The 24,201-nt window shown below is 59.4% G+C and overlaps 1 protein-coding gene across 6 annotated transcripts in view; it reads left to right on the forward strand.

The window, feature by feature from the left end:
• PTPRN2 (protein tyrosine phosphatase receptor type N2) overlaps positions 1-24,201 on the forward strand; it is a 709,963-nt gene that overhangs the window by 173,547 nt on the left and 512,215 nt on the right. For 3 of the 6 annotated variants that reach the window (XM_032303991.1, XM_032303993.1, XM_032303992.1), the window contains exon 3: positions 22,096-22,209. In XM_032303991.1, the coding sequence (XP_032159882.1) occupies positions 22,096-22,209 (114 nt within the window). Of the gene's footprint in view, positions 1-11,090; positions 11,178-18,700; positions 18,764-21,777; positions 21,800-22,095; positions 22,210-24,201 lie in introns of those variants that run through there. The other 3 variants (XM_032303994.1, XM_032303996.1, XM_032303995.1) reach the window with 3 other exon arrangements.

A 24,201-nucleotide genomic window follows, 5' to 3' on the forward strand; every position in this document is an offset into this window, starting at 1 on the left:
TCAACATCCCCACTGGAAGCGTGTCCCGTTACGAGGACGGATACATTGTGTTCCCCAGACAAGGAGCAATCCTGACCCTGTGTTTTATCACGCCCACGCCCGCCGACATCTGGCAGTCCTTATTTGCCCCTCGGTGCACTGTCTTCGTGTCCGTCCCCCGGGGCACCCGTAGGAGGGAAAGTCCGACTGAGGCCTTCAGCTTCGGACGACGAGAAGACGGTCCTGAGTCTAGGTTCAGCCAGGTGGCCGTTTGGCTTGTGCTAATCCTGTGGTTGAAATTTTAATCGTTCTGGAGAAGTTTTTCATGGAACTGAGCCTTTTCCCGATGGATTCCAGCTGTGGGAAGCTGCATTTCTGGTGGGTACCCGAGTATCCAGAGGGCTCCTGCGTGGAAGGGAGCCTGTTCCGATCCCTGTGAATGTGCCGATGAGGCTGTCTTCCACTCTGGACGAATCCTTCGTAGACTCCCCTCCGACTCTGTGGTGCTGTGGCCATGCAAACTGCGTTCCCCCGTCCTCACGCGGGGCAGCTGTGATGCCGTGGTGGGCGCTGGGGCTGCCTGCCGAGGCCTCCGCAGAACGAGCTGGCAAGCGTGCAGACCGCAAGTTTGAGGTCCTAACCCGTCAGCCTCTCGTTGTCGACAGTGTTGCTGCTGGGTGCCCCTGAAGGCCCTGGCGGCCCCCGCTTCTGGCCTTGGAGCCCCTGTCCAGGCCCAGCCCCGCGGATGCGCGGGGAGCGTCATCAGTGCAGCCATCGTTTTCTGAGTGTCTGGGGCTCGCCGGTGGCCGCCTGCGCAGCCACGCCCGGGCCTGGACCGGAGCCCTGACCCGCTTCTCGCGTCCTCGCCCCCTGTGTGTGCCCAGCTCCGCTGCCGGCATGTGCGGGCGGGGGTTTGCCTGCGGTGTCCGCTCCGGAGCGCCAGGGCCGCCTTCCATGAGAGAAGTTGGATCTCCGGCTCCTGGCAGGAGCTTGTCTCCCTCACGCCCAGCGAGCTGGCCTCTCGTGGTGGCCCACCAGGACAGTCCCTTTTCCCCGAAGCTTTCGGAGCTGCCCTTTCCTGCCCCGAGTGGAGGAAGACAACGTCCCAGCAGCGCTGTGCTCCCGGCCGGAGAGACCCCCACCAGACATCACTCGGGCCGCTTCCACTCTTCGCTCCCCTGTGACACTTCCGGTCACTGTGCAGGTTTACTCCCACTTGCAAAGCCCCTGGGAACGGGGTCTGCAGAAGGGCGACCAGTGGCTGAGAGGTGCAGCTGCATGAGCCGTGGCTGCAAACGATGACTGATTCTAAAGGGAAAGTGTCCTTGAGAGCAGTCCCCCCAAACGTGGCAGAAGAAACCCTCCGGGGTGGCGTGGCCTCCCGTCCATCACACCGTGTGTGGCGGGCAGTGGAGACGCTGCCCTGTGCGGAGAGACGAGAGGGCACTGGCTTCAGGGTCACCGTGGGTCTCCTCGTTGCTGCCACGTGGCCACGTCTCGCATGAGTCTTGCCGCCTCCCCCGGCAGTGAGGGCGCGTGTGCTGTGCACCCGGCAAGGCCACATGCGCTCCCACCTGCGCTTCGTTCGTCAAGGACGTGGTCCGCACGTGCCGCCTGTGACGGCTGCTGGCCACAGGCGCTCCGCCGAGGCTGGCCGCAGCTGCCAGAGCGGGCGGGCTCCTGCCGTTGGCTGATCAGAACCCCGATCGGAGCCCCGGATGCCAGGGAGTAGAGGAACCGCGGTGCCTGACGTCAGAGACAGGGAAGGAGGGGAGGAGAGAAACAGGAAGTCGGGCTTTCGGTTAGAAGGCGCTTAAGACGTCTCGCACTTCAGGCGTGCTGACTCCGTCGGCTTGTAGCTGGTTGGCCTCGTGGCGCCCTGACACATTCCCAGTGATGGTCCCGGCAGCGGGACACTTCTCCTTCTGGCCACGTGTCTCACGGTGCCACCAGTTGCTGTTCTGCACGGACGTGCTCTCCAGTGCCTTCTCTTTGCTGCTCCCTGACCTCAGACCTGCAGTGTGTAGGCGGTGTCACAGGAGGGAGGAAGGGGCTCCTGGGAGGAGATCCCTCTGGGCTCCTGTTACTGTCTGATTCGTGCAGAGAAGCACGGGCTCCGCGACTCCTGTCCCGAACCTCAGCTGTGACCCTTTCCTCTCCTTCATCGATGTCAGACCCGTGAGTCTTCAGACTGGAGCTCGTGGCCACGGGGTGTGCCACTACATCTACCCACGTCGTGTGGCCTGTGTGTGTGGAAAACACAGACAGCGGGTGTTGGAGGCGGCCCGCGTATGTCACACAGCAAAGCTTGCGTGACTGGATGCCGGAGCAGAGAATTCTGCACGGTGAGCCTTACGCACCAGCTTTCGGTGTGAAGTTTGATGTTTAGTGGAACCTCCACCGGCTTTAATATGCTTCTTCATCAGACTCACACGTGAGTCTCTGCCGCTTCACTTCTATTCTCAGATCTTGGGCAATATTTAAAAAATTGATTTACCACAACCTGGAAAAATGGATAAATTTCTAGAAACACTCAACCTTCTAAGAGTGAACTGTGAAGAAATAGAAAATCTGAATGGACTGATTGTAAGTAATGACGTTGAAGCATTGATTTAAAAACTCCGCAAAATAAAAGTCCAGGACCAGAGTGAATTCTATCAAACATTTAAAGAAATGTTAGTACCTTCTCGTCTCAAATTTTTCTGAAAAGTTGAAGGGGAAGGAAGACTTCCAAACTCATATTTTGAGGCCAGCATTGCTCTAATTATGAAAGTAGACAAAGGTAACATGAAAAATGAGAAGCACAGGCCAATATCTCCGATGAACATCAGAGGTAAAAATCCTGAACAAAATATCACCAAACTGAACTCAACAATAAATCTCTTACACAATCAGTGGGATTTATTGCAAGAATGCAGGGATGGCTCAACGTCCACATATTAATCAAGATGATGTGCCACGCTGGTAAAATGAAGGATAAAAATCCTTTGATCATCTCAACAGACACAGAAAAAGAATGGACAAAATTCAACATCCATTAATGATTAAAAACTCTTAACAAAGAGGGTTTAAAGGAGCATATTTAAATATAACAGAGTCCACATATGACCATCTACAGCTAACATCAAACTCGATGGAAAGCCCGTGGCTTCCCTGTAAGATCGGAGACAAGACAGGGATGCCCACTCTTGCCACTGTTATTCGACACGGCGTGGGAAGGCCCAGCCACAGCAATTAGGAAAGAAGAAGAAATCCAAGGCTTCCACATTGGAAAAGGAGAAGTAAAACCATCAGTCTTTGCAGACGGTGTGATTCTGTATACGCCCCACCAGAGAAAGGAAAAACAACTATTAGAATGAGTATGTGAATTCAGTAAAGTTGCAGGATACGAAATTAAGGCAGAGAAATTGGTTGTGTTTCTACACATGATAGTGAGCTATCAGAAAGAGGAATTAAGAAAACAGTCGCATTAATGATTGTACCAAGAATAACAAAACACCCAGGAATGAGCGTCAGTAAGGAAGTGAAAGCCCCGCGTTCTGAGAACTGCGCGACGCCGATGAGAACTGCGCGACGCCGATGAAAGAAGACAGAGATAACGGGCCGATACTCTGCTCTCACAGGTTGGAATGATTAACCTTAAGTCTCAAATCTTATATCATGACAGTAAAACCGAAATGAGTAACCACTACATAAAGAGATGCTCACCTTCATTAGTAGCCATCGCAAATCCGTAGCCAGTGCAAATTAGAATGAGTTATCAGCTCACCCACATCCGTTCGGAAGAAGGAGGACATCTGACCACAGGACGGCGGCAGGGACGTGGGAAGGGGAGTGTGTCCGGCTTCTACTGGGCGGAGCAGGTGCTCCCTCCCAGGCAGCACCCCAGCCGTGCTCGGGGGCTTTCTGAATGTGCTGGTGGTGCCGCAGCCGTCCTCCAGCAGGACACGCGCCTGAGAGCTTGTGCTCAAGGGGTACCAGCTCTTGGGGCTCTCTTAAGCCCTCGCTGTGCGTAGGACGTGTCCTCACAGCACTGTGGTAGCGGAGAGAAGGGACAGTCCACAGCTCTTCTAATGCAGCATCAAGCCGGGCGGCCCCTGAGTGTGACGAGACCCGCTTGTCCTCTCCGCCGGCCTTCCGAACAGTGCGCTCCCCGTCCCCGTCCACGCCGCAGCGTGCCTGCAACCCGGAGCACAGCGCGAAAACATCGCCTCACACTTGCAAGTGGGCATGATTTTCCTGCAGATTTAAAAGCGATTTTTCTTAAACAACTGGATACTTTCTACAAACCCAGACACTAAATATCTGTCTTTGTATTATTATTTGGATGTGATAGCAATGTACTTCGAAACATTATTTAAGAAGTTTAGAATAATTTGTTCAAACCACAAACCTCAGCCTGTTATTGTAGCTCGATGTGATGACCGCAGAAGGACAGGGAGCTTTCCCCTCGGCTGTATGCGTCCTTCGGGGACGGTTAACCACTGAACCCTGCCGTTGCCGCCTCACACTGCCCCGATACGTGAGTCACTGGCTCCCCAGACTTTGAGCACGTAAATGCCCTAAGTTTAACCAGGTAGGACGCTCTGCGAACTCGAAGCGCCTTCAAGAAAGGTTTGAATGTTGTAAAACTTTCTGGCAATGATGTGGACGTGGCTTTGAGAAGGGTGTGTCTCATCGGCACACCTTCCCACAGGAACTGCTCGGTTTTAAAGTGGACGAGCCTGTCGTGCTCACTACACAGCAGCTGCCCAGATCGTCGTCTGAGGTGCAGAATGCCGCGTTGCTCTGGTTGGCAGCTCTGTAGCGACAGACCGAGTAAGAGCGCCGCTCCCCTGCGCAGACGCGAGGGCTTTTCTCCGCGCGCGTACGGAGCAGCGCCACACCAGGAGCGTCCGCGGCAGGGGGTCCTTGCCCCGTCTGTTCTCCAGTTCCATGGCACACACCGCGTTTAGGAAGGGCTGGGTGGCTCTCGGTGGCCTGGGCATCTGGGTGTCACTGGCAGGTCCCTAGAGCTCCAGGCCACAGTGCGGCCCAGGAGAGGCTGCTCGTGCTGGGCTGTGGCGTTCAGCCCTCTCCTGTCTGCAGCTGGACCATGCTTTGATCCGGAGGTTGGTGGTGTTGCAGACGAAGGGGGGCCCCTACACAGCGAGGAGGGAGGGAACCGAACCCTGGTGTGAGGGGAGGAGGAGCCCGAGCGTCCAGCCGTGACGTGAGGACAGAGCTGGGATCACTGGGAGGAGGTCGGGGTGGGCTCGGCACAGGCGCAGGGACGTGTTCTGTGTTGTTACTGAGACACGGTGAGCACGGGACAGTGCCGGCTAGAGAGGCCCAGGAGGGCCTGAGCCTGTCCCATGACTCGAGGACGACCGGACTCCGGCAGCAAACACAGAGCGACCTCCCCCATCTGAGGGAGCCGCCTCCTGAAGGCCCTTGTGGGTCATCTTTGGGGCTTGTGGGGACACCGGGTCCAGGTTCTTGGTGCCATGCCCTCCACATCTGCTTCTGGACCCGCCCGGAGGGCAGCCTGCTCCGACCGTCCTTGGGAGGGGTCGAGGTGGGGGGCGCTGTGTCTGCATGAACAAAAGGCGAGCTCCAGATTGGACCCGCCTCGCGAGAAGCTGCTCCTCCGTGTGGCTGCTTTGGTCCCAGAGTCTGAAATTAGACCCCAGACCTTGGAGAACCCTACTGGAGGCCTCCCTGGCATCCCGGGGATGAGCGGACACTTGGCACCCGCATTGCCAGCTGTAGTTCATGGCCCCGGACAGGGACGCTTGGGGAGGGCTATGTTGGCGAGCCTCCCCGTGCACGGGGCTGCCCTCGGAGGCCGGGCTTCTGAGAGGATGTACCCATCCGTTAGCGAAGTTACTTTATATTAAAGACTGTCCGAGAAAGGAAAGTAATTTCTCCAGGCTCCTTGGTTAATGAGGGCCGGTGGCGCATCAGGCACTCTCCTTAGACATCTGGGCTCCTCCACGGGCCGTCATTCTTAATCCTATTTTAATTTTCAAATAAATTGCTTTCATTATCCTTCCATTTACGACGCTGTGTGTGCGTCATTGCTCGTTAATGTTTGTCAGCACTTGGCCGTGGCTGGTTTTCACACAGCCATGGCGGCGGAGTGGTAATTAAGGGTGATCCGTGTTGATTTGCAGGAATTATTATTTTTCGTAGTCTTTGAGAAAACAGCCTTAGAGGGTTGCTGAATTGGACCTTTCGATGGACACCCTTGAAGGCCGTGTGAGGACTAGGACTGTCCTTGACTGTGATCTGGAGAAGGTTTCCGTGGTCCAGCCGGCCCCTTTGTCAGAGTTCATCTGGCGCGTCTGACAGGGGCGGAAGGCGTCCTCTGCGTCCGGCTTGTTAGGCCGAAGATTTCTTTGCCAGCAGGAAACCAAATTGGGTTGTTCTCGTGGCCCATTATTCACTCATATCCCCCCAAGCGCTGATCTGACCGGATTGGAAGCCAAGATGCTTTCAAAGTGAAGTGAAGAGCTCTTCCGACAGACATGCTTGTTTCTAATGACGTTTTTGGGAATCGATAACGTATTTCACCCTGTGCTTGGGTCCCTTTGGCTTGTTGGGGTTCTGCAGCGCAGAGAGAACCTTCCCGTCACGCCCCCTGAAGTGGGGAACACGCCTCTTCCTTTCAGTTTCCCATTCATTCACTAATTTCTTTGTCATTTTCAAGAATTCCGATCAAGTGTACATAGTGCAGTTTACCCCCAACCACTTCTGAGCACATGGTTCAGGGCACGACGCGCATCCGCGTCCTCGCGTGGCCGTCACCGCCTCCGTCTGCAGAGCTCCCTCGTCCTTCCCCGCTGAGTCCCTCTCCCCGAATCCCGGGCACACCGTCTGCTCGCTGTCCCTGTGGATCTGACGGCTCCGGGGACCCCCGCTGCTGGACTCAGGCGGCATTTGTCCTTCCGTGACGGGCTGCTTCCACGGAGCACGGTGTCCTCGGGGTTCAGCCCGGCCGTGGCCGGGGCAGGACTGCCCTCCTTTGCGAGGCCAAAGGACACTGTCGTACGTCTTCGCCACACGTGGCTTCTGCATGCGGCCGCTGACGGCCGCGTGCTTGTTTCCGGGCCGCCGCGAACGCCGCGGTGGTGAGCGTGGGTTGTAAGCGTTTCTTCCCACCCCTGCTTTTGATTTGGTGAGTTCCTGTTCAGTCATTTCCACCGGCCGGTCACTGCGGTGCGTGGGACCCACCCTTCCCTACGGGGGAGGACAGCTGGATGATTCCAGGACGCAGGGCCCACCGGGCGCAGGGAGAGCAGGTGATGCTGAGGTCCGGTGACCGGAGAGTGAGTCTTGTGAGAGGGACGTGCAGAGCCCACAGCGTTCCCGGCCGGCACAGACTGAGAGGGATGGCTCGGGGCCCCGGGTGCGGTGGTCATCCCAGGGGCAGCTGAAGACCACGTAGATGCCAGAGAGCGGTATCTTTCCCTCGTAGTTAAAATTTATTTTAAATGCAGAAATGTACTTTGTACAGAATGGGCTTTCCCATTAAATAAGTTACTGTTTTGAATACTAAAACTTCTAACTTCCCATCTCTGGACGATCTCCCCGGAATTTCCATTTTCCCAACAAATAACCTTGCGACAGGGGAAGGAGAGCAGGGCTGCCTAGATGGCATCCAGGGAAGGACAGGCCCTCAGAAGTGCTGGCCATGGAGCTGGTGGGGACGTGGAGGAGGTTCAGGGGTGTGGTGGGGTCTTCCCCACACCCGCTGCCCTCTCTGCCCACGGGGGGTTCACGCGGCGCCGAGGAGATGGGGGAGCTCCAGGCCCCGCATGTTAGTGGTCAGGGGAGTGCTCCCGCGTCTCCTGGACTCAGTGGGCTGTGTTTCCTTGGTGCTGGCAGGCACACAGTGGTCTCTGGGTCACAGAGGCCGTTCCAAGCATGTGTGGCGGCTGCTGACCCCTGAGAGCACGTGGCTCTCAGGCCACGATGGGTTTGGGGGGACGGCGGTGGCCCGCGCATGCATCCCCGCCCTCTGACCAGCACTGGCAGAAGACCAGGCTCCCTGTGGGCCCGACGGCAGGTCTCTGATGCGGGGCTCAGGCCAGGGGCTGCTCCGGTGGGCAGGCTGGTGGCCGCCTCGGCCGTGTTGAGGGAGGAGGCACCTCTACTTTCCCCCAGGACCTGAGCTGCTTCTTGCATTTCACCAGCCCTCTCAGGCCCTGGGGCTTCTCTTCCTGCCAGCTTGAGAACAGAGCTGGGCATGAGGGGGCGGGAGGGTCTTGGGTTTGTTGACGAGCGGTTGGGGACGTTCTTCAGAGGCTCATGCTGGGAGCAGGCCCTGCAGGTCACGGAGCCTCCCGGCTCTGGGTGTGCCCAGCCTGCTGGGGACTCCGCCGTGTCCGCCCTGGGCTGGGGTCGCAGGTTTGGATAATTCAGAAGGTGGGGCCTTCATTCCGAGGAGCCCCTCAAGCTTGTGGGGGTGGAGGGGCTGGGGCAGGGGCAGGGGCGGAGAAGAAGGTGGAGGCCGGGCCCGCACCGGCAGGCGGGCTGATGAGCAGGTGCCCCGGCTCTCTCTCTCCCGCCCGCCTCTCCTCCCCCCCCCCCCCCCCCCCCCCCCGCGGCAGGACGTGGGCAGCAGCTCTCCAGTTGCCGGAGTAAGAATGGGTGCAGAGGCGCGTGATGGACGGCTGTTTGAGTAACTGTCACCACCCAGATAAGACGAGGGCTAACAGATTCCCTTTTTCCTCATCCCACATAATGTGCCATTTTCGTTCGGAGCTGCTTACGGCTCTCACTGCCAGGCCTTTCTGTTCTTGTCTGAATAGTCCCTGGAACGTTCCGGGCTGATAAGAGGAGCGGCCTCGGTTACTCGGCAACGGGCTGGAGCAGAGGCTGCTGATGGGGAGATTAGCCGCCACAGATAAACCGCCTTTTCCCTTCCCGGCGGCTTATCTTTGGACCCGCAGCAGGCCGCACGAACACGACAGCCCGCGGAGATTTGGGTGGGATCTGAGCTCTCGACAGTGAGGGCCGCCGAGCACCCTTGGGCCAGCCTCGGTGGGGTGGGGGTGGGGGGTCTCCCGCCCCAGCCAGGGCCCTGCCCGGGTGAGCCTGGACCTCCTGGGGACGCTCGGGTGTGGCTAGCACCTGGAGGTCAGGGCCGGCCATCCCTCCCCTGAACGGAGCAAGGAGCTCGCTCAGCTCATTCACGGTGGCCGGGTCCCCCCCGACCCCGTCGCCTCCAGGAGAAGAACACGGCTGACGTCGTGGGAGCCAAGCTACTGTGTCCATCCAGCTTGGATCCCGGGCAGGAAACCAGAACGGGCTCTTGCTGCCACGGCAGAGTCACCCAAGTGGGAACACTGCCCGCTGGCAGCACAGGCCTGCAAACGGGGTTCACCTCGGTGGTTTGAGGTTTCCTTTGTCCGTCTTGCCCCAAGTCCGGCTCTTAGTAAACACCCATTCGTGTCGATGAAACCCCTCACGGCCCCGCAGCTTGGGGAGTGCGTCTCCCTACCAGCTGGACGAGGTGTTCAGATCATTCCCGTCTGTTCTTTTCAGACATAAGCAAAGAAAACAACGCCAACCCCCGAAGATCAGAGAGGCTCGGTCCAGGCTCCGGAAGGCACTCGGGGCTGTGGGAGTGAGCTCCGAGCGACGGGCCCAGACGGTCTGCGCTGCGGCTGCAGCACGGTGCTGACCGCCGGCCCTGGGGAGCCCAGCAGCTGCCTCTGCTTGGCTCTGCGTGGGCACGAGGGGACAGACGGGCACCGTGTAGGCAGCGGGGCCTTGCCTGGCATGAGGTGAACACTGGCCGTTGCTCCGGATCTGGCCAGTCCTGCTTGTGCCCGGTGTGTTTTCTACAGAGAGAGCATTTGAGCTAGAAGAAAGGATCTTAGAAAAGATCTCATTCGACTGCTGCCTTGCAGGGACCTGGGGCCAGGGAGAAAAGCAGTTCGCTGGAGGTGGCCCAGCAGACGGGTGACAAGGCCGGCCCGCCTCAGTGTCCTGCTGTTACTCACGGTGCTCAGAGGGCCTCCGGGGACAGCGGGGCTAGTAGGTGCGGCAAGCATGTCCTCTAGGTAGAACCTGTGGTTCAGCTCGTACTCCACACGGGCAGGACGTCACCCGTGTCTTCAAGACCGTTTGCACGGCCCAGCGTATGTGTTATCTTCCGACTCTGACCTTACGTTTCCTTTATTTGAGTTTTCCTGCCGAAGGAAGACTGTGGCTGCTCGAGTGTCTGAGCGGGGCCAGGGCGAGGAGGGGGGCTGCTGGCGGAGTCTTGGGGGAGTGGAGGGACCGGGGTGACCCCTGGCAGCCCCCGTCCCACAGGCCCTCCGTTTTCTTGTCCCTAAGGCACAAGGGCCTGACTAAAATACACACCTCCGTTCTCGTCAGCTCTCAGCAAACCCCCTGTTTTTTTCTAAAATTGCGCAGCAAGATGTTGACCTGCTCTCGGGGGCTGTGGGATGAGTGCCGGGAGGGTCGGTCTGTTTAGGAGCAGAGCAGACGACAGCAGAGCCGCGCTGGTCGCGCAGGTCGGCGTCTATTCCAGGACGTGTGCCTGCGCGCTCCTTCCCGCCGATGATGTTCAGGGGTGAGTTTTCTTTGCAGGAAGGGCCGAGCCTCACAAGGCTGCATGGGATTCCTTTCTGTGGATCGACATTGTGCTTGGCGTTACCAACCCCATCCCGCCGCCACCCCCCTCCCTGGAGAGTTCTGAGGCCCAGAACTTTCTATTCCAGACCTTCCGGCCCTGCAGGGCCAGACCTCCTCTTCCGGGTCAGAGGTCAACGAGACGGGAACAGGCCGCTGTGCGGATGGCGGTGTGACGTAGACCTCATCCCGCCCCGGTTTTCTGTAATCACCTGCGGGAGCAGAAGGTTCTGGGGCTGCCCAGGCGGCTCCAGAAGTCAGCACCGCGACGCCGGCTGTGGGGTCCGGGGAGACGCGCTCTGCCACATGGGTGCGGGGGAGCAGCCCCGGGGGGAAGCCGCGCGCCTGCTCTTCCCCGCACGGGGCGTTCCGCGGGGGCCGTCCGCAGGCCTCCCGGGCCTGACTGTGAAGCGCCGGAAACGGAGGTGGTCGGGTCGTGCGCGCCCCTCCCCGAGATCCACGTCGCTCTGGAAGCTGGTTCCCCGGTGACCTGGTGGTTCTCCGAGCGGTTTGCAGGACCATGTCCCGCCGTTCGCACCGGCGGCCTCGTGGCCGGGAAGAGGCCGCAGGTAGGCGGCACCGTGTGGAGCTGAGAAAAGTCCGCGTCTGCCGTCGGCCTCTCTGCGTCCGGGCTGTCCCGGGAGCCGCACCGTTCGGGCACCGGCAGGGAGGCCCAGGACACCGGCTCCTTGGTGGACAGGGTCCTGGGCTTTCCCGTGACCTTCGGCAGCGGACGGGAGCGGGTGAGGCACAGCCCGCCCGAGGCCTGAGAGCTGAGCCCCCCGGCCTGGGAGATGGCGTGTCCCGTGGGCGCCTCACGGCCGGCTGCCGGCTGCCCAGAGACCGCGAACGGAGAGGGCGCGCGGGGGACGAGCCCGGCGAGACCCTGGCACGGAGCGGGCCTGGGACGTCTCGTCAGAGGAGGCCGGGTCGCTGGCGTGTCACACTCTCCGGCCTTCCCGGTGCCGCCGGCGTCTGCTCCGTGCGCGTCCGCGGCCCTGAAGCTGCGGGAGGAGGGAGACGCCGCAGCCTCGGCCCCGCTCTGGGCCGGTCCACCCGGGGCCTCTCCGGTCTTTACCTCGGCTTGTCCTGGAGCCACGCCGGTCCGGTTTCCCACGTGTGGATGCGCTTCTGGCCCCGGCGTGACCTTGCCACCAGCTCTCTGAGGAGCTTCTTGCCTCGGGTTGCACGTGTATAATTCGTGCTCAAACCCCAGATGCAAAGCGTCGGCTCTTTGACAACGTGACGGGTGACCATTTTGACGAGGGAGGGCCTTGCCACGGGGTGCACAGGAAGCGGCCTTCCCTCACCGCGACTGGGGCCATGGCTCCCCTGCTGAGTTCCCAGTCCCTGTAGCCAAGCGGCGCCCCCAGGCTCTCGGGGACTTGAGGTGTTAGGATGGTCTTGTGGCTGCCAGATGCCAGCCCCGTCCGGGCGGGAGGCGTCTCCCACGCCGTGCGGAGGAGCAGTCGGGAGATCAAGGCCTGTCCACCACCCCCGCTGGGCGGCAGTCCTCCAGCCCTCTGGCCTCGCCTCTTCCAGAAAGCCCTCCCTGATCGGCCCTGACTTTCCCCAGCAAACCAGGCCCGTCTCTGGACCTTGGCTTCCAGGCACGCAGGTCCTGGTGTCATCTCGAGGCTCACACGTGTCTCATCAGATGTGAGGGGCTGGTGTTTCTGAACTCAAAAGGCTGGACCTCGCTTCTGGACAAGGTAGGCGCCAAATGTGTGCTCGCCGGTCTGAGCTGATCTAAGTGTGAGCTCATCCTGGCGACTGGAAGTGCACGTGTGTCCGTGAAAACCTGTCGGCCGGCCCCGCTTGTGGCTGGGCCCACAGCCGCCGTGGCTGGTCCTGGACTGCACATGTCTCCTCGCCCGCTCCCAGCGGGGGTGGCCCTGGCAGCGGACACCGTGACGTCTATTAAGCACATGCTCCGTCCTCTTCAAGAGGGGGCTGCTTTGTTCTACTCTTTTATTTTGATTGGCTTTTTGTTAAATTTTTAAATTGTGTGGAAATATTTGTAATTTAAATTTACGACGTTACCCCTTTTTAAAGGTACGATTCTGCGTCGCTAAGGTCATTCCCACCGTCGTGTAGCCGTCACCCCCCTTCCTCGGCAGACCCCCTTCCCCCCACAAAGCTGACACTCGGTCCTCATTGAACACGAACCCCTCCCCCTCCCCAGGTCTCTCCGTCTGTGAGTCTCACTCCTCCAGGCCCCTCGTGGCCGCGCTCACACAGCACCCCTCCTCTTGGGCCGGCCTGTCTCACCCCGCGTGACGCTCTCCACGCTCACGGGGAGCAGGTGCCAGGATTTCCTCCTCTCGCAGCCCGAGGAACAACACCCCCTTTTGTGGACGGACCACGTTTGGTTTTTCCTTCGTCTGTTGGTGGGACATTTGGGTTGTCTCCAGCTCTTGGCGGCTCTGAATCGTGCTGTGGTGGGAGGAACTCAGTCCCTGCTCTTACTTCTGAGCGTGAACTCGGTGGCGGAGCCGCCGGTTCGTGCGGTCGTTCTGGGTTTCTTCTGTTAGGAGCTGCTGTCCTTTCCCACGACAGTGCACAAGAGACGCCGGTTCTTTAACGTTGTTTTTACTTTTATTTTTTTAAGATTCATTCGTGTATTTTGGAGGGAAAACACACACGTGTGCGAGTTGGGGGAGGGGCAGAGGGAGAGGGTCCCACTGACTGTCCGCTGAGCAGGAGCCCGTGACCCACGAGATCATGACCCGACCCGAAACCAGGAGTCGGACGGTCAGCCGATGGGGCCACCCAGGCGCCCCGTGTTTGCTTTTTAAAGGAAAATCACGTCTATCTGGGTATTTGGCCTAGATGGTTCGTTTCTTAAACTCTGGGGTCCCTCACAGCTCTTGGTTCTCACTGAGGGGTTAGGGTTAGGGTTGGTTTGTGACGCGTGGCCGCCGTCCGGAGGGGATCTCACTGGGAGAGCCGCAGGCAGCGGAGCACGCAGAGTGCCCGTCCCCCGGCCTCTTCTCAGCCTGGAGCGCAGCTGGGCGTGTCCAGGCCGTGCATGGGTTGGCCCAGCTGTCTGAGCAAGCCGGCCCGGCCTGACTTCTGCAGGGCCGGCCCCCGTGTGGGCTGTGGGTCACCGTTTCATCAGGGGGCTCACAGCTGCCACAGCAGCTCGGGGTCTCCTGCTCACACCCAGCCCCGTCGTGCGTGTGGGCTCCAGGTGCCAGAAGGAGCTCTGGGGGGCCCGTGGGCGCCAACCTCGGGCCCACTGCAGGGGTGGGATGATCTTGGGAAGGGCCCTGGGCTGCCTGGTCACGGGTGACGTCGCGGTGCAGAAGTCCACTCAAAACTGTTGCTGGTATCAGGGGGCTCAAGACAGCCACGTGCTAGTCCTTCTCCTCCTCACGTCGTCCGTGGTTTATCTTTTCCTGATGTGGGCTTCGGCGATCAAGATGACGAGGTATCTGGTCTTGCTTCCCACCCTGGCCAGGTGCCGGCTGTCGCAGCTGCACCAGAGAGACGTCGTGTTAGCAATAATGAGTGTGCGCCAGCCTGCCTCCTATGTGTGCCCTTAGCCAGTCCCTCAGCCTCTCTGGGCCCTAGTGTTCCCGATGGGGAGAGGAGACCGTGACCGTTCGGACCCCCGAGAATTGTGCCAGGCTCGACTGAGCCCACAGTGTCGGAATGGTGCGGGCGCGGGGTAGCTGCATGTAAACACGTCGGCTCTTGTTCTGGGAGTGGACAGACACGAGGCCAAGGGGATTGTGTAATTGGTTTCGGAACAAGACATCCCCTTGCTGTGGCTTGACGAGGATGGCCACGTTTTCTGTGTCAAACGTGGGGACACGTGTTCGGAAAGGAAGGCTGATGCTCAGGGTGATCGTGGCCGGGGCTGAAGGGGACGGTTCCGGAAGGTCCTGGGCAGGGGTCCCGGGCATCTCCACGCACGGTGGTGGGTTGGAGACCTTGGGCAAGCCCCTGACCCTCTCTGTGCCTCGGTTTCCGGGTGGTGTAAACGGGAAGGGGCTCTCCCTGCTAACAGCTTCGTGGGAGTGGCACGTGGCTTAGAGTCAGTGTGTGGAGGAGACTTAGAGAAGTGGCCAGAGTGTGAGCCCTCAGTGAGCAAGTGTGGACTTCCTGCCGTCTGCACCTTTGCCCTGCACGGCAGCACCGGACGCCCACTCTCCAGCCTGACGCCTGGCCTGGGGCCTAGGGGCCACATTTACCTTTCCAGACCTCCTCGTGCCCCTTGGGGGATGGGAGACGTCGATCCCCAGTATCACACAAGGGGAGGCAGGACATCATTGACTCCTGAGCCCGAGGACCGAAGCGAACTTGCCGCTTCTGGACAGCTTGCATCTGTGCCGGCCCCTGGCCACGCTCTGCACAGAGGTGCCCCGGGGTCTCCCGAAGTGGGTCTTTCCCAGGTGGCCATAGTGTGCGAGGCCTTGTGGGTGCCCTGGGCAGCACAGTGGGGAAGGCAGCTTCCACCCGGAGAGGGGAGAGGGACGGGGGGACCAGCAGGACACTGGTGACGGGTCTTTAAGCTGGCCTACAGGTTGGGCTCGGGTGTCTGTCTGCAGATGAGGGGGTCCCTCGGTCTGGTGGCGAGCCCCGCAGGCGTGTACATAGATGGGAATAGGAGTGTGTGCACCTTGTGAGTGTGCAAGCACGCGAGCCTGTGTGGGTGTGTGCACGTGTGTGTACACATGTATGAGCTTGTGTGCACCCATGCACGTGTGCGTGTCCTGTACTCTGCCTGCCTCGCAGGGAGAACCACCAGCATCTCTCAGCTAGGGTCCAGCCAGCGCATGGGGCCACCCGGCTGGTCGGTGCTGTGTCTGGCCCGCCCGGCTTCCCGGGAGCCCTGGCCATCTGTCCCCGAGGAGGATCCAGTGATGCAGGGAGGCGGCCACGAGGGGTCGCTGTTGCCCTCCAGCCTCGCGGCCGCCGAGGTCCCAGGCTGGATGTGGACGGGGTGGGGCCGCGAGTGCTTCCTGGAGGGTGGCTGACACGAGCTCAGACCACAGGTGCAGCCACGGGGTCAAGTGTGGGGCCTGGGCCCCCAGATTCCTTTCTCTCAGCCCGTGTGCTCTTTCTGAGCTCGGAGTTAGATTCCTGGGATGTCCCCAAAGGCCCCGTGGGCAGACCCCTTCTTACTTCCCGGGCTGCCCCGTGCACTCCCAGAGCTGTTTCCGACGGGCGCTGTTCCTTTTGTCCCACGGGGTGGCTGGCCGCTTCTCCAGGGGAATGACTGCATCTGGTGTCTACGGGATGCAGGATTTTGAGAACCTTCATGCACGACGCAGGCCTTTGTTTCTGCGAAGCAAGGCCGGTCCCTGCATTAGGCCTCCCGAGAAGTCTTGTCTTCACTTCTGCAAGGAATTCTGCGGACGGAAGACGGGGGTTCCGTTTCTCTCCTCCCAGTCACGGTTCTTTCCGGCAGCTGCACACCCAGCGTGGAGCCCAACAGGGGGCTTGGCCACACGATCCTGAGATACGACCCGAGCGGAGACCAGGAGCTGGAAGCCACCCCTTGCCCCGTAATTACTCGAAAACCATCCCTGGTTCACCCTCATTTGCAGACTTTATGATAGTGACACCTTTTCTGCCTGTCCCTTCTTATTCCAAAATCCAGTCATCGTTCTAAAGGTTTCCAGAGAGCAAGTTAATACGTTTACACGTGCTTGTTATTTACACGGATAAACTACTTCTACACGTTATAGAACAGGCACCTACGCTGCAGTCATTCCTAAATGTGCCCTAAACTAATCATCCCGCCCCGAACATGTAAATAGTGTGATTACATTGTGTTTGTGAATTACCTGGTCTCATTATTTCTTCCTGAAGAAACAATGAAGAAATGTATGAGAAATAGAAACCAACAGGCTCAGTGAGTTAAGCGTCTGCCTTTGGCTCGGGTTGTGATCCCAGGGTCCCTGGGTCGAGCCCAGCTTTGGGCTCCCTGCTCGGTGGGAGCTGCTTCTCCCTCTCCCTGCTGTGCCCCTGCTTGTGCTCTCTTGTTGTCTGTCAAATACTAAAATCTTAAAAAAAAAAAAGAAGCAAAGACATTAGAAAAAGAGGGAGAGAGAAGTAAAATGGGTGCAAAGAACGTGGTTAATTCCTTGAAAAAAATATCACCAGAGCCGCACAACAAAGATGCGTCGTGTGATGACGGCTGCCCCGTGACCCGGCAGAGAGGGCGCTGGAAGGTAGAAGGTGGTCGGTCCTGGCCCCGGGTCTGGGGGTCCCTCCCCTGGGTGGTCTTTTTGGGAGAGATGCTGATGACACTGCAGGGTGTTGCTCAGTAGGTGAACAGTTTGCCTCCGTAGGCTTTTCCTTTCTTTTTTTTTTGAAACAACTGGGCCACCCAGGCCGTCCCCACCCCCCAAAGGATGTCCTTTAATGCAAGTCTGAGGCGAGTTGCATGAGGTAGACTGAACAGAAATGGTTTCTCCTGGAGAGACTTAAACCAACCTCTTGAGGCCCGTGGCTGCCTGGTGGTCTGACCTGCTGGTTCGGGCCGTCCTCCGGGAGGCCTGGCACTCAGCAGTCCCCAAAACAACAGCATCCCGCGAGGGAAGGCTGGTGTCTCCGAGCACAGAGTCCCTTTCCCAGAGCAGGGGTCCACTCGGGCCTCTTCCTGCACGTGTGAGGCCGAGAGCGGCTCTGCAGAGGAGGGCCAGTGCCCGAGCCCCGAGGAAGGAAGAGGCGGCACGGTGTGTGCTCAGAGAGTGCAGGGGTGCGTGCCCCTCCTTCGCCGGCCCTGCCACGAGCCCCGTGGGTTTGGTCGCGGCGATCCCTGGGCCTTCAGCAAGGTCGTTTGCTGGGAGTCGAAGACTTCCAAACCGTGTGATGCTAGCTAACGGTGCTAGAAGTTTCTGTGGGCATCACAGCTTTTCTTCAGGCAAATGGAAAAACGCCGGTTAGTCACAAGTATTTACTGAGCCACGGTGGGTGCCGAGTGGGTGTCGACGTGGGGGTCTAAGAGGCGGAGCCGACACCTGCCGTCCAGGAGCCCGCGGGGTCCTGAGGTGAGAGGACGATGTCTGTGCCAGAGGGACGTGGAGAGGCGCGTGCGTGTGCGCGTGCGTGTGCGTGTGCGCGTGAGAGGACGATGTCTGTGCCAGAGGGACGTGGAGAGGCGCGTGCGTGTGCGCGTGCGCGTGCGTGTGCGTGTGCGCGTGAGAGGACGATGTCTGTGCCAGAGGGACGTGGAGAGGCATGTGCGTGTGCGCGTGCGTGTGCGTGTGCCAGAGGGACGTGGAGAGGCGGGTGCGCATGCGCGTGCGCGCACGTGTATGCCGCGCAGCCTGGGGCCACGCACGGCCCCACAGAGCAAGGGAGAAGGGGTCCAGGAGGAGGGCATTGCCGCTGGCCTCCAGCAGTCATGAGGGGACAGTGACGTTTATGAGTCAAAATGACTTCTGCCCGCGGGAGTAACGCTTCAGGGATCGCTGGCTACAGCCAACACACAGACAATAAACAGGCTCTTTCTCACGTTCTTCTGGAAATCCAGCAAAAAAATTATCCAGGCTTCTCTTTCTAGTGGAAGAAACCAGCTGCCGGCTAGTGGTGATTGCCCGGTGAGGCTCCGGTGGAGATCGTCTTTCTCAGGACCGCAAACATCCCTCCGTTTTCTGTGTTTAAAGCCGTGTGCTCTCTGGTTTCCAGGAGCCATGGGGGCCTGGTCTTCCGCTCTGCTTCTGCATTACCCATCCAGAAATTCGGGATTTGGGGACAGCCTAAGAATTCCACCGAGGTCAGCACACTTGGGAACGTACGGTCTGTGCCGTGATTCTGGGGTCGCTGGGGTCGCTGCCCGTGGACGCCTGTGAGGCGACCTCCCCGAGGAGGGCGCGGTCTCCCCCCCCCGGGGCCCTTGGGTCATCCTTTCCTCACCTCCCAGCCGGCGGCAAGGCGGCTGCGTCACTGCCTCGGAAAGTCACACGTTCTCTGGGCCATCTCTCTGAATATGCCCTCCAACCCCAGAACCTCTGTGCCATGGGACTCCTGGAGGGGCTCCTGGCACTGGGCAGCGGGGGCGTCCAGGGGTTCCCCTCTGGAAAGGCCGCAGACCCGTTCTGCTCTCGTTTCCAGGGTGGCCGTCCTTCCGGACCATCCTCCCCTGGACAGGGAGCGCCTTTCAGCTCGTGGCTCCTGGCAGGGTACAGAACAGCTGGTAAGGGCCTGGCGGCCCCTGGGAAGAAGGCTAACACCCCCTACACCCTTGGGTTTTGCCTGGCATGCTTCACGTCCTGGCACTCAGTCCCTAGGCCCCTGAGCTCTGGGGATGGGGTGCTTCCTGCCCTCCGCAGAGCCCGCTCCCCTGCCTGGATGTGCTTCTAGCCCCGTGTAGGCAGCCCCGTTCGTACGTGTCGGAGCCCAAGCGGATGCCGCTTTCCTGATGTATTTGTGGGCCGAGGCCGGTGCTCCTCCTTCCCGCCGCCCGTGGGACATCCCTCTGCGGCCCGCATCACAGCGCTGCGTGGTCAGTGAATGTGTCCTCCTGTGGCCCAGATGTGTGTCCTGTGGCTCTTCCATCTGTTCAGCCAGCGGGACCTAAGGGCAGGGCCGTGCCTTTCCTGAGGTTGGGGTGCAAGGCAGAGCCCTTGGGGCAGGGATGGAGTCAGACACACAGCGGGTGTGGGACGGGAAGTAGTGAGCAGTGAGCTGTGAGCGCGCACACCGTTCTCCAGAGACACACAGAGAAAGCTCGAGCAGCTGCCGTGCAGCAGGAGTCCGGAAGTCGGGCTTCTGGCTGTGCTGGTGCCGCGTGTTTCCTGGACGGACGCTCCACGTTAGAAGAGTGGTACCCTTGGGTTCTCGCATGAGTTTGGCGGTTAAACAGTGGTCGGGGCTGTCTGTGCGTGTCCACACACGTGCAGACATGCACATCACCTGTGCACAGCACAAACATGCGGCACTTATGTAGAGACACGTGTGCACACCAGACACGTGGACACAAACACACGCATTCGTGAAAACGGTGCACACAGGCGCGCCTACACACGTGTGTCTGCACAGTCCTCTCCTGTAAAGAATCTGTGTGTAAAAGTGGACCCAGAGAGTTCCAGGACTTTCTGGAGAAGACACAGCTGTGGAGAACGGAGAGGGGCCGGTGGTCGCTGGGTGGGGTACTCGGTTGGACGGGGGAGCACAGAGGGTTTTCAGGGCAGGGAAGCCGCTCTGCACGTCACCCCGCCAGTGGACACAGGCCCGACCCCGAGCGGCTGCGGACTTCGGGCGACACGATGTACTGGCGTGGGCTTGACACTTGTGGCAAAGGTGCCCCCTGGGGGTCTGCGGGCCGTGGGGTGGGTCCTCGGGCCGTGGGGCGGGTCCGCGGGCCGTGGGGAGGGTCTGCATGTGGGAGGGTAAGCTCTGCACCCTCCCTTCAGTTTTGCTGTGAATCTAAAACTGCTTTAAAAAAAAAGTTGATTTGGGCACCGGGGGGCTCCATCGGCGGAGCTTCCGACTCCTGCTACCGGCTCAGGTTGTGATCTTAGGGTCATGAGTTCGAGGTCCACGTCAGGCTCCCTGTCCCTCCGCCCTTCCTGTGCTCACTCACGCACGCACTCTCTCTCTCTAATAAATTAATTAAAAAGTTTATTTAAAAATAAAGGTTAAAAGAGCTGGGGAAAGTATGTGGCACCTCCTCGGCAAGGCGGTAGTCTGGGGGCGGAGAGAATCAGGGTAGTTTAGTCTCAACGTTTAAATCATTAAAACCAAGTTATCAGCTACAACTAATTTTAAAAGCACAAGTATTATGTTGTATACGTGTGTTTTAAATGCATGTTTAAGAGAACGATTTCAAGAAAATGCCATAAATATTTTTCCAAAAGTGTATTCACGACAGTGTGCCCCATAAACCAGATTTGAAGAGGGACGCCGCTGCGCTTCGGGAGGGAAGAGCTCACTCGGGGTGTTCCAAAGTACGTCGGCTGTTCTCTGGTGAGGGCTCCAGCGGGAGTCGGGAACCTGGCTTCTCCTCCTCCTGTGGCCTGGGTCTCGGAGCTCGTCCGTAAAATGTGGGGTCGGACCAACTTAATGCTCCTTCTAGTCCCTGCGTGGTGAGAGTTTGCTTTCGAGATACGCCATTTGTGAGGAGAGTGGACGTTCTAGGACACTCTAAAGAGTTCTCTGTTTTTCTCTTGGCCCCTTCCCCCGCCCCTGCCACAGAACACCCCGTGCACAGGCACGGAGTTCTTTGCACAAAATAAAAAGACCAGGGCCGCTTACTGTCCGTGTTTCTGGAGCAGATTGCCTGTCTCCCTGGGTGGCGGCAGGGGGGGCGGGCCCCTCCCTCCAGGAGCACTGCCGCGGGGAATCCCTCCGGACCAGTGTGGTGGAGGTGGCCTGCAGAGGGCTTGACTTCTCCCCACGGCCATTGTCTGCAGCACTGAGCAGCTGTGCAGGTCGCCTACCCGGGTTCTGGGAGCTTTGCAGAGGCCCATACAAATTCACGGTGTGCTTTCGACACTTAAGATGATTTTCTGCTAATCACACAGCACCGTCCGTCTTAAGCCCATATGTAGTATCAGACCAGTAATTACTGAGTTAGCCTGGCATCGGGCAAATGTGTTTCTGCTAATTAAACTTGTTGCATTTGAACGGCTTTCTTCAGCGACACTTCGTCCGTCGTGAACAATGAAGAAGCGTCTCCCCCGATCCGGGCCTGAAACTGCAGATGGCTGCCCAGGGGACGACGCACTGGCCCTTGAATTAGTCTTTTGTGTGCACAAAAGACAGTAATTTGGGTGTTTGAACCCCCTACAGGAAGCTTATTTCAAAGTGAACAGTTTGCCAGATAAAGACTAATTGGGGCCTAAATTAATTAGAAGGTGTGGTTGAAAACATGAGCAGAGCCCGTCATTTTAGACAAACGGGGAACAGAGCTGGACGACGGGCGCCCGCCACTGTCCCCCGCTCCGGGAACCCCTCTCCTCGGCCACGCTGCAGAAAGCTCCCTCGAAACTGGCTGCGTCGCCGTCCCCGGGGCTGCCCCCCCCGTTTGCCGGTCCCCCCACACGGCACCCCTGCGGCAGACGCGGCCACTGTCCTCATGGCTTCTGCAAATTAGTATTTATATTTCCTGGGTGTTCTGTTTCTCATCTGGAAAACTGGCCCTGAACGATATTGATTTTTTGGTCACGGGACTGTCAGAAGCGAAGCGTCGCGTCAGAGAGGTGAAGGCCAGCGGCAGGAATCATGAGACGTGAGAGCCGGGCGGGGAGGAAGGAGCGCAGAGCAGAGTAGACAGTGCGAACCACTCTGGCTTCACGTCCGCTTCTCCAGACCTTTGCAGCTGTGCTTTCCGTGATGCTCTTTAGTTTAAATAAGCCGTTACTTTCCAGCTGCTCTGAATTCCGAGAGCGTTGTGATGACTTTCTACAGCCGCGTTCCAAAGCCTCCGCGTGCGGCGTAATTAGAGTGTCTCGCGAGGGTGGGTCTAATACCTTCTCCCTGAAATGAACGTCCCATTCTCTCTCTTCCCTGTCCCCTCTTCTGCAGACGGAGTGTTTGGAAGGTGCCAGAAGGTTCCAGCGATGGACACACACCGCTACGAGGTGTCGCCAGGAGCTCTGCAGCACCTGACGGCCACCTTGCAGAAGCTGTCGCGGACAGGTAGGCGGGCGCGGGCCCCACCGTGTCCTGGGCCTGGGCACACGTGTGGGGGCTGTGAGGCACAGAGTGCTGGGGCCTTGCAGGTCGTGAGGACGTAGCACAGGACGGCGTTTGCCAGGGTTGCCAGAGAGAGGAGCAGGCTGGGCGCAGGCGGGCTGGCTTCTGGAAGGTCCTGGCGGGAGTCTCCTTCGTGCGTTGGACGTGGCCGTGGATTGCTGCTGCGTGTGCGGGAGCACAGCCACGTCCAGGCTTCAGGGAGTCCGGCAGGGTGCGGCGTGGCCGGCGGGCCCCAGGCGGCGTGGGGCCTGAGCACATGTAGCCCAGTGGCCGGTCAGCCTCCAGGCCATCAGCTGGCCTCCAGATACTGTCATTGTGTAAGTTCCTGTCCCATGGTTTGGTCACAGGAGTCGGCTGTAACCTGTTTACTTCACACGGTTGCTGAGATGATAACTAAAAATTACCATAATTTAGACATCATCATATATGGGATTCATCGTGTGTGTATACTTTTTAAATGGAGGGGAAGCTTCCCGAGTGTTCATCTGGTTCGTCCTGCCGGGGTGGGGGGGCTGCTTCCTGTGCTTGGAGCCTGGACCTAGGCCGATCTGCACACACAGTGCCCTGGTGTCGGGGTCGGGGTGATGTTCCTGGAGTGAACCTGCAGGTCTCGGGGTCAACACCTGAGTGGCCCCGCTGGGGGCCCAGCCCGGAAGGGAGGGACCAGGAGAGCCCCGACATTCTTTCTCCATCAGACCCTACAGGGCTTCTCCGTGGCTCCGTAAGGAGCGTCTGTGGCCCCGTCAGTTTGGGAAACGCTTCTCGCTCTGTTCCTCCTTCGGAACGCTCATAGTGTGCACTGCTGCGCGGGACACCGGGAAGCTCTACAGGAAGGGGTTGGGCTAATTCAGGGGCATCTGGGGGCTCAGTTGGCTTCAGCTCAGGTCGTGGTCCTGGGGTCCTGGGGTCGAGCCCCGCATCGGGCTTCCTGCTCAGTGGGAAGCCTGCTTCTCCTCTGCACCCACCCCCGCTTGTGTTCCATCTCTGTCTCTCTCTGTCTCTCTCAAATAAAATGTTTTTAAAGACAGAATTAATTCACTCATTCACTTGCAGTCACTTGCGGTGGCACCCTTTCTCCCTGGGACTCCAGCCGTGCCAGGGTTCAGTCAGGGAAGTGGGGGGACCACGTACACGGTCCGTTGCAGGGGCTCGGCCGCGCACAGCTGTGGGAGATGACAGAGCGTCTCGGCCAGGCTGCTGCTCTCAGTCTGGGGCCTGGGTCTGCACGTGGGCCGTGGGGAGGGACTGTGGCTGTGACGTAAGAGGTCAAGGACAGGGTTGGACAGGAGTCCGTGACTGTTCCTGTGGCCTTGACCTTGGTGATGAGGTGTCCTGCAGAAGGTGGCCCCTCACCAGGGAGCTGAACGCACAGTCCCCAGAGGCTGGGAGGCTGGGTGGGGCCCCGGGGAGCAGAGCAGCTGCCGCAGAGGCAGTGAGTGGGCAGAGGGGCAGCGACGTGTGCTCTGCCACGTGCCCGTGGCCCTCCGGCATCTGGCTCACAGCAGCCACGCCACGGGTACCTCGCAGGACCAGGGTCAGGGGCTGCGTTTTTCACTAAGGATTCATGGCCCAGAGCAGTTTCTTAAAAGGAGAGTTGTTACCTGCAGAGGATGTCACGTGTTTGCTCCAAGATCCCGAGGGTCTGCTTGCCCACTGGGGCCTTTGGGAGTCTGCAGCCGGCATCCGTGGCCGCCAGTGACAGCCCTTGGTGTGCAAACGTCCTACCCATACATGTGGCTGGGCGCGACGTCCTGCTCTTTGGGTCCAACAGGATGAGCACAGCGGGTCCCCTTCTGACAGGCGGGGCACAGTGAGGCTCCGGGTGCCCCGGTACTGGGGTCCGTCGTAGTCCGTGTTTGATAAGCCCTGGAGGAGTCCTCATTCCTTGTTCCCTGGCACACAGTCGGCCTAGCAGAGGCCGCAGGTCTGCGTGCG

This window comes from Mustela erminea, chromosome 11, assembly GCF_009829155.1.
Source record: "Mustela erminea isolate mMusErm1 chromosome 11, mMusErm1.Pri, whole genome shotgun sequence".
In the NCBI taxonomy this organism is placed as follows: domain Eukaryota; kingdom Metazoa; phylum Chordata; class Mammalia; order Carnivora; family Mustelidae; genus Mustela; species Mustela erminea.